At 39.0% G+C, this 16,023-nt stretch overlaps 2 protein-coding genes across 2 annotated transcripts; both read left to right on the plus strand.

The window, feature by feature from the left end:
* The first annotated feature begins 2,703 nt into the window (after positions 1-2,703).
* Positions 2,704-8,170, plus strand: LOC104454977 (disease resistance protein At4g27190-like). Its single transcript, XM_039317415.1, has 4 exons — positions 2,704-3,490; positions 3,543-3,982; positions 4,094-5,512; positions 7,505-8,170. The coding sequence occupies exons 1-4, from the start codon at positions 2,704-2,706 to the stop codon at positions 8,168-8,170; spliced, it is 3,312 nt and encodes a 1,103-aa protein (XP_039173349.1).
* A 5,756-nt stretch (positions 8,171-13,926) lies between these two features.
* LOC108960965 lies at positions 13,927-15,651 on the plus strand. Its single transcript, XM_039317297.1, has 2 exons — positions 13,927-14,458; positions 14,572-15,651. Exons 1-2 carry the CDS (start codon positions 13,970-13,972, stop codon positions 15,310-15,312), a joined length of 1,230 nt encoding a protein of 409 aa, XP_039173231.1. The 5' UTR covers positions 13,927-13,969; the 3' UTR covers positions 15,313-15,651.
* The last annotated feature ends 372 nt before the right edge of the window (positions 15,652-16,023 follow it).

Raw genomic sequence — 16,023 nt, forward strand, 5'->3', positions numbered from 1 at the left:
TTTTTTCATTAAATCTTTACTTATCAAAGGCCGGCAAGTTATTTCTCGATCGATGGGAGAAATGGGCCAAAAAATTGGGAAAATCCAGTTGAATAGAACCCGGTATGTGTTGATCAAATATTGATCCATTTGAAATGACATGGGGTCGAAGTCCCATAGAATGTGGTGGAAGACTAAACAAGGAGCCGTAAAGGGAAGGTGGTGGGGGAGAGAGAGAGAGAGAGAGAGAGAGAGAGAGAGAGAGAGAGAGAGAGAGAGAGAGAGAGATTTCTTTAGTGCAAGATGATTCTTTCATAAATTTTCTTTAGTGCAAGATGATTCTTTCATATTTTTATTTTTCTTTATTTAAAGGTTCCAAAGTGAAGAAAGGATACGATGGTTGAAGGATTTTTTTTTTCTCGTCTTTCAGTTCAAATACTTGGCTTCCATGATAGAGGATTCTTTTTCCCTTCATTTAAAGGTTCCAAAGCGAAGAAATGATGAGATGGTTGAGGAATTTTTTTCTCATCTTTCAGTTCAGATACTTGGCTTCCACAATAGAGGATTCTTTTCTTCAAGCCTAGGGATTCTTCCTCAAATTATTCAAATTATTATTTTCTTCTTCAAAGTCATCATCTCCTTCCAACGCTAAATCCAAACCCCATGTCTCCCACCACGCTGACCTCTTAATGAGCCACTAATTAAACTAATTCCTGCCGGTGAATTTCTCTAACTCAATTTTTTTAGAAGCCATAGCGATAATTGCATACAGACAAATAACCCTACGCTTTGATACTAGTGTTACGACTAATGCCCAAACAAGAACAAATGAAAATGACTTAAGTAAAAAATAAATTGTATAAATAAAACCTGAACACAGCGGATTTACTTTGTCCAATGGTAAAACCTACTTTATGGGGAAAGTTAACAAGATGGTTTCATGATAATTGGCGAAAAATGAATTACGACCGCTCAATTACACTCACTCATAAGTGTTTCTCAATCATGGAGTATCACAAGAATCAGTCACAAGAAATGAGTTTTCTCACACTCTCAGCTCTCTCGGATGATGATTCTCAATAGTCTCTATGTCTCTCACAAGCTTTTATACGTATTAAGCACACTCAACATGCTCAAAGGACCAAACTCACCAATAAAATAGTTATATGCAAAGAAATTATCAGCCCGTATTTGATGACAACATTGATTTCATCATCAATAATGAAAAGAGTTCTTGTGAGAAATTAATGTCCCTTGTTGCATCACCCACACTCCGATTGGCAAGAGCCCAATTTGGACTTCCTAATATGGCCTGAATTGCTTTGCAATTAAATTATGGGTTGAATTTCAAATCAATCGGGATTCACTTTGATTCATAATCAACACATCACAACGTCATGGCCGAGTGCACTTGAGGAGGCAGTTGATCTCAAGCATACTCGGCTTGAGGTTTACCAACCCAATCTACAGGAATATTCATACATATTTTGATGCTTATTCATGAATCATATGTATTCTTAGGGGTAGTTCCTCTCTGAGGCAGGTATTTCTTTCAGTTAATGAGTTTGACTAAGATATAAGTAGGTGCGAATATTTTTCATTAGTGGCCTTGTTAGTAATTCTGGTTTTTTGCGTCCCTGGCCAACTATTTTGTCATCCGGTGACAACATGAGTCAATCTTGAGTTATGTTGTCTACTGTCGCGGTTGCACCTCTTGTAGAATTCTACTTGCAAGGTGCTTTCAGTGGTCCCTTCTCTGAGAACCATCACTTGTGTGCTCGGCCAGGGTACTGTATGTTTTCCGTTAGTTCTTGTAGATGTTTTAAATACATTTATCCTAATTTTAGAAGAAGAATATCGTGTCGTCGGGAACAAAGTATAAGACACTGTATGGTTCGTCACGTCAAATTTTTACTTACCAAAGGCCAGAGTTATTTCTCGAAGGGAGAAATAACCAAAAAAAAAAAAAAAAAAAAAACAAAAGCGACAATCCAGTAGGATAGAACCTGCTTCATATTGACCCGAAATCCGATCTCGCCCATTTGGCGCGTCGGAGTCGTAGAAATCACGATGGAAGATTAAAAGAGCAGTACAAGTGAAGAGAGAGATTGAAAGAAAAAGAGAGGCGGCAGAGATTTCTTTCGTGAAAGATGATTCTTTCATATCTATATTTTCCTGTTTCGAGGATACTTTTTCGCTTTATTTAAAGGTTCCAGGGAGAAGAAATCATGAGACGGGAGGATTCTTTCATTTATTCCCTTCATGTTGAGGATTATTCCTCACATTTCAGTTCAGATACTTGTCTTCTATGACAGAGAATTCTTTTCCTCCAGCATGGGGATCCTTCTTCAAATTATTCTTTCCTTGGCCGAGGAAAAATGAGATGGTCGTCACGACTTTTCTTCGCCAACACCTTCGTATATATTTTGGGAGTTTCACCCCATCTCATTCAGACGTCTGTCGCATTTCCTATCTCGAATTTTCACCGTCCTTCACTGTCTTCTTCCAGCCACTAGCGCTCTCTCTCTCTCTCTCTCTCTCTCTCTCTCTCTCTCTCTCTCGTGTTCATTGTATTCATCCTATTGAACCTTTCCTCTTCTTCAGTCGTTTCGTTTTCGGGTTCCATCACTTCAGCCTTCCTCAGCATATATAAATTCTTAACTTTCATTTCTCTCCAAAGAGGAAGGAAAAAAATCTGAAAGATAGAAATAAAAAAGCGGGAAAATGGCGGATATTGTTCAGTCTATAGCTTCCAAAGTGGCGGAATACCTGGCAGCTCCAATTGGTCGTCGATGCGGCTACCTGATATTCTCCAACAGCTACGTTGGCCAACTGAAGGAAGAACTTGAGAAGCTGGATGACGCGAGGGTTGGGCTGCAGCGCTCGGTCGTTGATGCTGAAAACAACATGAGGGAGATAAAACGCGAAGTTAACAGATGGAAGAATGATGCAGAGACTGTCGCCAACAAGGCGCGCGGCATGCTGGATAACGAGGGAAGAGCCAAGAAAACTTGCTTCTGCGGGTGGCTTCCCAACCCAAAGGAGCGTTATTGTCTCGGCAGGGACGCGAGGAAGACAGCCCAGGCCATCCAGGCACTCATCCCACAAGGTAAATTCGAGAGCGTCTACTATGAGAGTGCTCCGCCGGGGCGTGTCACTGGCACTCCCGATGTGAATTCCTCAGCCGGTGATGGGGGCGACACTATCGCAGATTCGCGAGCTTCCGTCTTTCAGGGCATAATGAAAGCTCTGGATGATGAGAAGCTAAGAGTGATTGGGGTCTACGGGCCTGGCGGCGTGGGGAAGACTACGCTATTGGAGGAAGTCGAGAAGAAACTCAGGAAAGAGAAGGGACCGTTCCACATGATCGTCAAAGCAAAAGTGTCACAGATCCCTGTCTCGAAGAATATCCAAGATGAGATCGCTGACGCCTTGAAACTGGATCTGAAGGACGTGCAAAGCGAACGCGGCCGGGCAAATCGTCTGTTGGAGAGATTACAGCGGGATCCAAGTGAGAAGGTTCTCATAATATTGGATGACCTATGGGGAACTTGATTTGAAAGCGGTTGGAATTCCTTCAAGAGACATTAGCGGGAAATGCAAATTGTTGCTCGCATCAAGATTTGAAGATGTGCTGAAGCAAAAGATGTGTGCCGATGAAACATTTTTTCTTGGAGGCCTAAACAACGACGAAGCTTTCGGGCTATTTGCAAAGACGGTCGGCAACAGGCTCGAAGACGATGAGGATTTGAAAGCAATAGCGGCTCGAGTGGTCAAGAAGCTTGCAGGTTTGCCTCTTTTGATTATCTCCGTTGCAAAAACCTTGAAAGAAAGCCCTGTGTCCGCATGGAGAATCGCACAGATAGAAATAGATGAGTCAACTAAAGAAATACAAGAAACAATAGTGAAGTTGAGTTATGGCCATTTGAAGTGTGAGGACGCGAAGTGCTTATTCTTGCTCTGCGGTCTTATTGGCGGGACCATTCAGGTCGAACTTCTATGGGTATTAGGCATGGGGTTGTGCTTGCTTGAAAAAATTAATGAGACAATACAAAATTCAAGGGATAGATTGAAAAATATTCTGGATAGCCTCCATTCCATTCATTTGTTGCAGGATGGAGGCGATGATAAGAAACATGTGACCATACACGATCTTTACAGCGAGGTGGTCATCTCAGGTGCATATAGTGGGCAGGATTCCTTAATGATTAACAACAATTATGGCTCATGGCCAAAGGAAAAGCTTGAGAAATGTTGGGCATGCTTGGTTAATGTTGGCAGTGATAGGCTTGCTGAACTAATGCTGCGTCAGTTTCCCCACGTGAAGATACTTATGTTGTCGGAACAAAACGATATGGGAGATTGTAGTAGAATTGATTTCACATACATGGAGGAGCTTCGAGTCCTCTATCTTCGCTCCATGCGTATCACCAGTTTACCTTCCTCGATGGAAATCCTCGGGAACCTCCGGTCATTAAGCATAAATTGCTATGTGGGGGATGTGGCAAATCTTGGCAAGCTCAAAGCATTGCGGATTCTTAGCTTCAATGGGTCTATAATTTCTAGACTGCCTAAAGAAATCGGGAAACTAACAAATCTAAGATCGTTGAATCTGAACCACTGCTACTTGCTTAAGATAATCGAGCCTGGAGCCCTAAAAGGCTTAATCAACTTGGAAGAGTTACATATGAAGAATAGCTTTGATGGGTGGATGGGCAAGCATGAAATACCGTCGGAATCGTGTGTTGCTGGGCTTGCTGAGTTGAAAAGCCTGACAAAGCTGGCATCTTTGGAAATATCGATTCCGGATCCCATCATACTCTTAGAGGATGGTGACCTACCATTTGAGAACCTGCACAAATTTTGGATCAAAATAGGATATTTCAGGTTTTGGATCGACAGGGAATATGAAGGTTTGACAGCCATGTCTCTCGATATGGACGGGGTGGAAGGGTGCGATAGTATTCTTTCAAGAAAATGGGTTAAGAAAAATCTGCAGAAGACTCAATGCTTATATTTAAGCCGGTTGAGTGAGTTCAAAGAGAGCCCTCATGAATTGTGCACCCAAGGATTCCGAGAAGTGAAGTATCTCAGCATTACAAAAAGCCCCTTAATCAAGTACATTGCCGATTCATCCAATGCCGATCCATCCAATGGCCTTCCTCTCATTGCTTTTGGGAAGTTAGAGTCTTTTTACCTTCAAAATCTTGTTAATTTGGAGAAGATATGCCATGGACCCATTGCGCCAGAGTGCTTCAACAAATTGAAAGTCATGAGAGTAAATTGGTGCAAACGATTGAAATACTTGTGGCGTCTTTCAGATATGCAAAGACTTGTACAATTGGAAGAGATTTCATTGTGGGAATGTGAATCAATGCAATCCATTGTCACACATGATCCAGGAGAAGATATAGTTTATACCAATAACAAAGTTGAGTTGCCTAATGTACGTCATCTGGGATTGATTAACTTACCAAATATGACAAGCTTTTGTACCAAAGCTGAAATCACATCAAAGGATATTCCAATCCAGGTAATTTTTTTTTTTCACTTTTTCCCTCTATCAATTTGCCCTATTAGGATGAGATGATATTGGTGTTCACTCAATGTTAGTACATATTGCATTTTAACTTTGATTATTCGTACAATTTTATTCGCCTTTTGATTTACAATTGAAAAATCATCTCAAATAGAAGACAGGTCCAATTATAATTAGAGGGAAGCTGCTTTCCACGAGTTATTATTTAAAAAAAAAAATCAATGGTAGATTATTGGATCTATAACTGGGGTTTCTACTATGACTATTTATTATTTATTTAACATTTTTAATGAGTTGAAAAAATAGTAGTGTGCTGAATGAATATAAGCAAGAATGAATCTTGAATGAATAAATAAAATTCAATAATTTCAAAATGAAGAAAGCGACGTCTAGAAATTCAATAAATGGATGGCGAGCGAGAAGCCACATAACAAAGAAAGTCCCCATAATTCATGTCCCGCCTAACATGCAATTTTGTAACTTCCAACATGTCATGCCAAGTTTCCAATGTTGCCATGACAACATGACCGAGCAATTGTGCGGCACTAGCAGCATGATAGTGGTGAAGATATCATCATGAAAATGATTTTGCTTTTCACATAAGAGAAATGATTTTTTTTTTTTTTTTTTTGCTTTTTAGCCTGAGAGTTTCACTCATTTTCTCGTGAAAATAGCTTGATTTGTAACAAACTCACCTTTAATGAGTCTCATTGTGGCGCTTTGTTAGGTTTCATTGCCTCACTTGGAATCCCTGGTAATGGCTGGATTCCTTGCCCCAGAAAAAATACTCTACAGTGAACCCTCAATAAAATACAGCGTTGTGAAATCACTAAGGATAGAAGAGTCTAAATCCACGTCGAGTATTCCAAAGATAGGATACTCAAGCTGCCAAATTTGGAGTCAATGAATATTTGTTGTTGTTATTCATTAAATAATCGGTACGAGTGAACGAAATTCAACAATCTTGAAATGAAGAAAGTGAGATTAAATAAATGGAAGGCGAACCAAGAGCCACGTAACAAAGAAAGTCCACCTAATTGATGTTTCACCTACATGCAAGTTGTAATTGATTTTAACAAGTCATGCCAACCTCACCATGTCAACGTCATTCTGCTTCCGTCATCCCTTTCTTCAGCTACTAAGGGGATATTTCCTTCTCCATTCTTTCAGGCACGACAAAAAATCTACATATTCCGTCCTCTGATCAATTGATTTTTGAATATTTAATTTTGATCAATTAAGTTTTTGACATTCTTAAGAGACATCGAGGCCATTCATGTATTCAATGTCCATTTGTTTCAGTGAAAATTCCTTACTGTTGAAAAATGTTTTCTTGTTAAATCGTTTTTTTTCTAGAAATTGTTTCCCCATATTTGGTTCTACTGAAAACGCAATTTGAAAAGATGTTTTATGATGTTTATTAACAAAGCGCAAAAATTTACAAAGTGAAGATAAGAACTGTTATGGATCCTTAATAGAAACAAGCCCGAATAAGTCATATTTACTTGTTCTTAATGAAAACCAATAAGTTAACAAAAACTTTATGAAAAACTGAACTTTGATATGATTATTTTTTGTCAATTTTGAAGTTCAAAATAGAAAAAACAAAAGAAAAGATAACCAAATTATGGTAGTTGTTTTGAAGATACGTAAATGATTTCAAAAGAAAAGATAAAAAATTATGGTCATAGTTTTCAAGATCAGCTAAAGAAAAGATAAAAATATGATGACAGTTGAGAGAGAGAGAGAGAGTTGTGCGATAGTGTTGCAGAGAGAGTTGTGCAATAGTGCTGCATTTGCAACATGATAGTGGTGAGGATATCCTCATGAAAATGATCCCTTTTCACAGAAGAGAAATTCAGAAATTCATTTTTTTCTGTATAGTCATTTTCATGTATCCATGAGAAGTCTGAAAGCAATTTCCTGAAAATAGCTTTACTTGTAAGAAACTCACCTTTAATGAGTTTCATTGTGGTGCTTCATTAGGTTTCATTGCCTTGCTTGGAATCCCTGGTGATGTTTGGACTCCTTGGCCTAGAAAAGATACTCTATAGTGAACCTTCATTAAAATACAGTAATCTGAAATCGCTAAAGATAAAGGAGTCTACATCCACGTCGATTATTCTAAAGGATTGGATACTGAAGTTGCCGAATTTGGAGTCAATGAAAATTGCGTGCACTCCATCTGTAGAAGTTGTTTTCAACCTAGAGGAGCTAAAAGTCATCAAAGAAGTGGAGATTCTCTCTCGGCTCAGTACATTGGAATTATCTAAGTTGCCGAACCTGCGGCACATGTGGAAACAAGATGTAAAACTACAAGGAATATCGATCCTTCAGAACTTGAAGAAGCTCTTTATCAACAATACGGGACTCTCATTTCTCTTTCCACTGTCTGTGGCTAAATGTCTTAGAGAAATTAGAGACATTAAAGTGGTGGATTGTCCGAATATGAAGGCGGTGATTGTTGATGAAGAAGGAAGAGATGATGGGATAGATGATATTATAGAGTTCCCATTATTGGAGCGACTATCTATAAGCCACTGTCCCACGGAGAAATTCTTCTCATATCCTCATGGACAAAAAGAGTCAATAACCACTACTTCAGATTCACAAGATACTTATTCGGATTCTTTCTTTGATCAAAAGGTATGAATCCTTTCTTTAGAGCTTACGCCCATAATAGTCATAGGCATGCGATTGGTGGGGCAAGTATTAATATTTTTTGAAGATTTTTTATTTGGTTTATTAGTTAAAATGTTTTTATAATTTATAGCTACACTTGTTAGAGTAAGGCCATTGGTGAAAATTCTATCCTCCACCGCATTAGACAGATCGGTATAACATTAGGCCAAATTGTAAAAAATTTCATAGCTATGATCTGATGTACAACTCTTATGAGCAGATAAGTTTACCAAGCTTGGAGAAGTTAAATCTCCACTCGCTAGGATCCTCTCGCCGTGGCTGTGGGCTCGGCCTCGCCATTGTTGGGCGAGGCATATGGCACAGTGAGCTTCCCAAAAGTTCTTCTGAATATTTAGCCAACCTCACCCCGAAACAAGATTTGCAATCACAAGGAAAATCAATATTTCGAATTTGAAGGTGCTCTCTATCAAAAATACAGGGCTATCATTTCTCTTTTCGTGTCTCGTGGCTAAATGTCTTAGGAAATTAGAGAGATTGAAGTGGAGGATTGTCGGAATATGAATGCGGTGATTGTTGATGAAGAAGGAAGAGATGATGGGATAGATGATATTATAGAGTTCCCATTATTGGAGCGACTATCTATAAACCGCTGTCCCACAGAGAAATTCTTCTCATATCCTCATGGAAAAAAAGAGTCAATAACCACTACTTCAAATTCACAAGATACTTATTTGGATTCTTTCTTAGATCAAAAGGTACGAATCCTTTCTTTAGAGCTTACGCCCATAATAGTCATAGGCACGCGATTGGTGGGGCAAGTATTAATATTTTTTCAAGATTTTTTTTATTTGGTTTATTAGTTAAAATGTTTTTATAATTTATAGCTACACTTGTTAGAGTAAGGCCATTGGTGAAAATTCTATCCTCCACCGCATTAGATAGATCGGTATAAGATTAGGCCAAATTGTAAAAATTTTCATAGCTATGATCGATGTACAACTCTTATGAGCAGATAAGTTTACCAAGCTTGGAGAAGTTAATACTCCACTCGCTAGGATCCTCTCGCCGTGGCTATGGGCTCGGCCTCGCCATTGTTGGGCGAGGCATATGGCATAGTGAGCTTCCCAAAGTTCTTCCGACAAATTAGCCAACCCCACCTCGAAACAAGATTTGCAATCACAGGGAACATCAATATTTCGGAATCTGAAAGTGCTCTCTATCAACAATACAAGGCTGTTATTTCTCTTTTCGGTGTCTGTGGCTAAATGTCTTAGGGAAATTAGAGAGATTGAAGTGAAGGATTGTCCGAATATGAATGCGGTGATTGTTGATGAAGAAGGAAGAGATGATGGGATAGATGATATTATAGAGTTCCCATTATTGGAGCAACTATCTATAAGCCATTGTCCCACGGAGAAATTCTTCTCATATCCTCATGGAAAAAAAGAGTCAATAACCACTACTTCAAATTCACAAGATACTTATTTGGATTCCTTCTTTGATCAAAAGGTATGAATCCTTTCTTTAGAGCTTATGCCCATAATAGTCATAGGCACGCGATTGGTGGGGCAAGTATTAATATTTTTTTGAAGATTTTTTTATTTGGTTTATTAGTTAAAATGTTTTTATAATTTATAGCTATACTTGTTAGAGTAAGGCCATTGGTGAAAATTCTATCCTCCATCACATTAGATAGATCGGTATAAGATTAGGCCAAATTGTAAAAATTTTCATAGCTATGATATGATGTACAACTCTTATGAGCAGATAAGTTTACCAAGCTTGGAGAAGTTAGCACTCCACTCGCTAGGATCCTCTCGCCATGGCTATGGGCTCGGCCTCGCCATTGTTGGGCGAGGCATATGGCACAGTGAGCTTCCCAAAAGTTCCTCCGACAAATTAGCCAACCTCACCCCAAAACAAGATTCGCAATCACAAGGAATATCAATATTTCGGAATCTGAAGGTGCTCTCTATCAAAAATACAGGGCTGTCATTTCTCTTTTCGGTGTCTATGGCTAAATGTCTTAGAGAAATTAGAGACATTAAAGTGGTGAATTGTCCAAATATGAAGGCGGTGATTGTTGATGAAGAAGGAAGAGATGATGGGACAGATGATATTATAGAGTTCCCATTATTGGAGCGACTATCTATAAGCCGTTGTCCCACGGAGAAATTCTTCTCATATCCTCATGAAAAAAATGAGTCAATAACCACCACTTCAGATTCACAATATACTTATCTGGATTCCTTCTTTGATCAAAAGGTATGAATCATTTCTTTAGAGCTTACACCCATAATAGTCAGAGGCATGCGATTGGTGGGGCAAGTATTAATATTTTTTTGAAGATTTTTTTTATTTGGTTTATTAGTTAAAATGTTTTTATAATTTATAGCTACACTTGTTAGAGTAAGGCCATTGGTGAAAATTCTAATCCTCCATCGCATTAGATAGATCGGTATAAGATTAGGCCAAATTGTTAAATTTTTCATAGCTATGATCTAATGTACAACTCTTATGAGCAGATAAGTTTACCAAGCTTGGAGAAGTTAAATCTCCACTCGCTAGGATCCTCTCGCCGTGGCTGTGCACTCGGCCTCGCCATTGTTGGGCGAGGCATATGGCACAGTGAGCTTCCCAAAAGTTCTTCCGACAAATTAGCCAACCTCACCCCGAAACAAGATTTGCAATCACAAGGAACATCAATATTTCGGAATCTGAAGTTGCTCTCTATCAAAAATACAGGGCTATCATTTCTCTTTTCAGTGTCTGTGGCTAAATGTCTTAGGGAAATTAGAGAGATTGAAGTGGAGGATTGTCGGAATATGAATGCGGTGATTGTTGATGAAGAAGGAAGAGATGATGGGATAGATGATATTATAGAGTTCCCATTATTGGAGCGACTATCTATAAACCGCTGTCCCACGAGAGAAATTCTTCTCATATCCTCATGGAAAAAGAGTCAATAACCACTACTTCAGATTCACAAGATACTTATTTGGATTCTTTCTTAGATCAAAAGGTACGAATCTTTTCTTTAGAGCTTACGCCCATAACAGTCATAGGCACGCGATTGGTGGGGCAAGTATTAATATTTTTTTGAAGATTTTTTTATTTGGTTTATTAGTTAAAATGTTTTTATAATTTATAGCTACACTTGTTAGAGTAAGGCCATTGGTGAAAATTCTATCCTCCACCGCATTAGATAGATCGGTATAAGATTAGGCCAAATTGTAAAAAATTTCATAGCTATGATCTGATGTACAACTCTTATGAGCAGATAAGTTTACCAAGCTTGGAGAAGTTAATACTCCACTCGCTAGGATCCTCTCGCCGTGGCTATGGGCTCGGCCTCGCCATTGTTGGGCGAGGCATATGGCATAGTGAGCTTCCCAAAAGTTCTTCCGACAAATTAGCCAACCTCACCTCGAAACAAGATTTGCAATCACAGGGAACATCAATATTTCGAATCAAGGTGCTCTCTATCAAAAACACAGGGCTGTTATTTCTCTTTTCGGTGTCTGTGGCTAAATGTCTTAGGGAAATTAGAGAGATTGAAGTGGAGGATTGTCCGAATATGAATGCGGTGATTGTTGATGAAGAAGGAAGAGATGATGGGATAGATGATATAATAGAGTTCCCATTATTGGAGCAACTATCTATAAGCCGTTGTCCCACAGAGAAATTCTTCTCATATCCTCATGGAAAAAAAGAGTCAATAACCACTACTTCAGATTCACAAGATACTTATTCGGATTCCTTCTTCGATCAAAAGGTATGAATCATTTCTTTAGAGCTTATGCCCATAATAGTCATAGGCACGCGATTGGTGGGGGCAAGTATTAATATTTTTTTGAAGATTTTTTTATTTGGTTTATTAGTTAAAATGTTTTTTATAATTTATAGCTATACTTGTTATAGTAAGGCCATTGGTGAAAACTCTATCCTCCATCACATTAGATAGATCGGTATAAGATTAGGCCAAATTGTAAAAACTTTCATAGCTATGATGTACAACTCTTATGAGCAGATAAGTTTACCAAGCTTGGAGAAGTTAGTACTCCACTTGCTAGGATCCTCTCGCCATGGCTGTGGGCTCAGCCTCGCCATTGTTGGGCGAGGCATATGGCACAATGAGCTTCCCAAAAGTTCCTCCGACAAATTAGCCAACCTCACCCCGAAACAAGATTCGCAATCACAAGGAATATCAATATTTCGGAATCTGAAGGTGCTCTCTATCAAAAATACAAGGCTGTCATTTCTCTTTTCGGTGTCTATGGCTAAATGTCTTAGAGAAATTAGAGAGATTGAAGTGGAGGATTGTCCGAATATGAATGCGGTGATTGTTGATGAAGAAGGAAGAGATGATGGGATAGATGATATTATAGAGTTCCCATTATTGGAGCGACTATCTATAAGCCGTTGTCCCACAAAGAAATTCTTCTCATATCCTCATGGAAAGAAAGAGTCAATAACCACTACTTCATATTCACAAGATATTTATTCTGATTCCTTCTTTGATCAACAGGTATGAATCCTTTTTTTTGAGATTACACCCATAATAGTCACAGGCATGCGATTTGTGGGGGCAAGTAATAATATTTCTTTGAAGATTTTTTTATTTGGTTTATTAGTTAAAATGTTTTTGTAATTTATAGCTATACTTGTTAGAGTAAGGCCATTGGTGAAAATTCTATCCTCCATCACATTAGATAGATCGGTATAAGATTAGGCCAAATTGTAAAAATTTTCATAGCTATGATATGATGTACAACTCTTATGAGCAGATAAGTTTACCAAGCTTGGAGAAGTTAGTACTCCACTCGCTAGGATCCTCTTGCCATGGCTGTGGGCTCGGCCTCGCCATTGTTGGGCGAGGCATATGGCACAGTGAGCTTCCCAAAAGTTCCTCCGACAAATTAGCCAACCTCACCCCGAAACAAGATTTGCAATCACAAGGAATATCAATATTTCGGAATTTGGAGGTGCTCTCTATCAACAATACAAGGCTGTCATTTCTCTTTTCGGTGTCTATGGCTAAATGTCTTAGAGAAATTAGAGACATTAAAGTGGTGAATTGTCCAAATATGAAGGTGGTGATTGTTGATGAAGAAGGAAGAGATGATGGGACAGATGATATTATAGAGTTCCCATTATTGGAGCGACTATCTATAAGCCGTTGTCCCACGGAGAAATTCTTCTCATATCCTCATAAAAAAAATGAGTCAATAACCACTACTTCAGATTCACAATATACTTATCCGGATTCCTTCTTTGATCAAAAGGTATGAATCATTTCTTTAGAGCTTACACCCATAATAGTCATAGGCACGCGATTGGTGGGGCAAGTATTAATATTTTTTTGAAGATTTTTTTTATTTGGTTTATTAGTTAAAATGTTTTTATAATTTATAGCTACACTTGTTAGAGTAAGGCCGTTGGTGAAAATTCTAATCCTCCATCGCATTAGATAGATCGGTATAAGATTAGGCCAAATTGTTAAATTTTTCATAGCTATGATCTGATGCATAACTCTTATGAGCAGATAAGTTTACCAAGCTTGGAGGTGTTAGAGTTTGAGTCGGTAGGAACGTTAAAAAGGATATGGCGCAGTGAACTTCCCAAAAGTTTCTTCAACAAATTAGCCAAGCTCACCCTTGGAAAGTGCTTCAACCTACTTGATGTCTTCCCTTCGACAATCATAGGGAGATTGCAAAACCTCGAAAGTGTCGAAGTTTCAAAGTGTCCCTCCTTGGAATCCTTGGTTCATATACGGAACAGACAATTGTATTGCTCCCCAAATTGGAAATGGTCGAGGTTCATAGATGCCACTCCCTGGAATCTTTGTTCGATTGCGGATCCCTTGATTCAAATATGGGAAAGAAAATTGTATTGCTCCCCAAATTAGAAGAAGTGTTAGTGAGTGGAGCAGCAAGGCTGAGACACATGGTGATGAGTGACTCCCATACGGTTTTGGGTTTTCCTAGTCTAGAAACGGTCAATGTTCTAAAGTGCTCCGAGCTAAGATATCTCTTCCCCAATTATACGGCCACAACTCTAGAGAAACTCGATGCCATAGCAATTGTCGAATGTGAACAAATGAAGGAAGCGGTTCCCAAGGGAGAAGGTGGTCTATCCAAGGCAGAAGTGATGAGTTTCCCTTCCTTAACTGGTTTATATATTTGGCGGTGCCCTAACTTTAGAGCATTCATTTGGAGTCCTACAAGTGTTGAGAGGCAGCTAGGCGAGATGATCAAAGAAAATGATGAATCACTCCAACCGTTGTTCAATGATATGGTTTGCTCTATACCTTATTGTGATCGCCTTTAATCTTGCATTATCATGTTTTAGAATGAACAATGTAATAATTTGTCCTACTTATCCTATTTTCTCACATTATCGTCGTGCAGGTTAGATTTCCCAATTTAGAAAAGCTATACATTAGAGGCGTCCAGTGCAAAGAGTTATGGAACAATCAAATTTCTGATGATTCTTTTTGCAAATTGGAATCTCTTATATTGAAGGATTGTGACAATCTCCATCATATTGCCCTATCCCATATGTGGAAGAGGCTGCAGGACTGTCTGGAAACCTTAGAAGTGAAATCATGCTGTTTAATTGAGATCATATACGAAAGTGATGGGACAGTGGCGAAAAGCAGTAATTTGAGGACACTGGATTTGCGTGATTTAGACAACTTGCGGCACATTTGGCGGTACGACAATCTACCAAACATCCCATTCCCAAATTTGAGATACATAAAGGTTGTAAGGTGCTCCCGTTTGGATATGCTTTTCGCCACCTTCACGGCGAAATTTCTCGGGCAAATCGAAAAGCTGGTGGTAGGGTCATGTGAAGATATGGAACTAATTGTTGACCATGAAGAATGTGAAGAAGTGACTAGTAACACAATCACCTTCTTTGGGTTAACTACTCTTAGACTTTACAATTTGCCGAAATTCAAGAGCTTCTTACCAAAGAAATATTCTATGGAATTCCCATCCTTGGATGACTCGAGTAGAATAGAGCTGGACCAAGGCAACCGAAGTGCGGAGGAAAGTGAGGGGGAAACTGAGCGGTTAGATCGCGAAATTGAGAAGGCAAACTGCGAAAGTGAGGTGGAAAGTGAGGGGCAAAGTGAGGGAGAATAATTAGTTTTATGAAGTGAGCCACAAAAGTTTGTGAATGTTGCAACGGATGGTGTCTGGCAAAACAAAATGGACGTGACTGGTAATGTGAGATTTTGTTTTTTTCTTCCGTATTCTCTTCTACACTTCCCTCGAAGTGCGTGATTGTTTTCTTGGCTATTCATTTATTTGGTTTGTGTCCTGGGCTACAGTGACGAGTGACTAGTCATTGGACCATAAATTGTGGGGTTATGTTGTATAAATCCTAATCAAGTGCATTATCGTGTTTATAAATTTTCCCGTGATATTAGAAAATGTATGTGCTATTATATTAAGCAATCGAAGTTGTGATGAATTACCTCACGACAACCGTTGTAGGGGGAAGAAGGAGATCGAGGAGATTGCAATCTGGGAAAGCCCATGTTCCTCCTCTCATCTCTCTCTCTCTCTCTCTCTCTCTCTCTCTCTCTAACAATTGATAAAGGCTGAGACTATTTGAGTTTGAGGGACGGTATTATGATTTCAAGTTCGACGAAGGTTGAATGTGAGTTGAAATCAGTGATAACGAGGATTCCTTTGAGTGGGTTGAGTATTTGAATCTTCATGATTCTTATCAAGGTAAACTTCGCTCTGTTTCTCCTGGAGGTAAGGACCGAGTGCTTGATACCGCCGGCATGAAATTTGGTCGAGTTTGGGACTATCCTGATGAACTCATTCAGGTGCCCTTTATTGAAA

Source organism: Eucalyptus grandis, chromosome 7, assembly GCF_016545825.1.
Source record: "Eucalyptus grandis isolate ANBG69807.140 chromosome 7, ASM1654582v1, whole genome shotgun sequence".
In the NCBI taxonomy this organism is placed as follows: Eukaryota; Viridiplantae; Streptophyta; class Magnoliopsida; order Myrtales; family Myrtaceae; genus Eucalyptus; species Eucalyptus grandis.

Coding starts and splice junctions, on each gene's coding strand:
- LOC104454977 (XM_039317415.1), top strand. CDS start 2,704: ATGGCGGATATTGTTCAGTCTATAGCTTCCAAAGTGGCGGAATACCTG. Junction 3,491..3,542: donor GAGATTACAGCGGGATCCAA/GTGAGAAGGTTC, acceptor TTGATTTGAAAG/CGGTTGGAATTCCTTCAAGA. Junction 3,983..4,093: donor TTCAGGTCGAACTTCTATGG/GTATTAGGCATG, acceptor CATTTGTTGCAG/GATGGAGGCGATGATAAGAA.
- LOC108960965 (XM_039317297.1), top strand. CDS start 13,970: ATGGTCGAGGTTCATAGATGCCACTCCCTGGAATCTTTGTTCGATTGC. Junction 14,459..14,571: donor AACCGTTGTTCAATGATATG/GTTTGCTCTATA, acceptor ATCGTCGTGCAG/GTTAGATTTCCCAATTTAGA.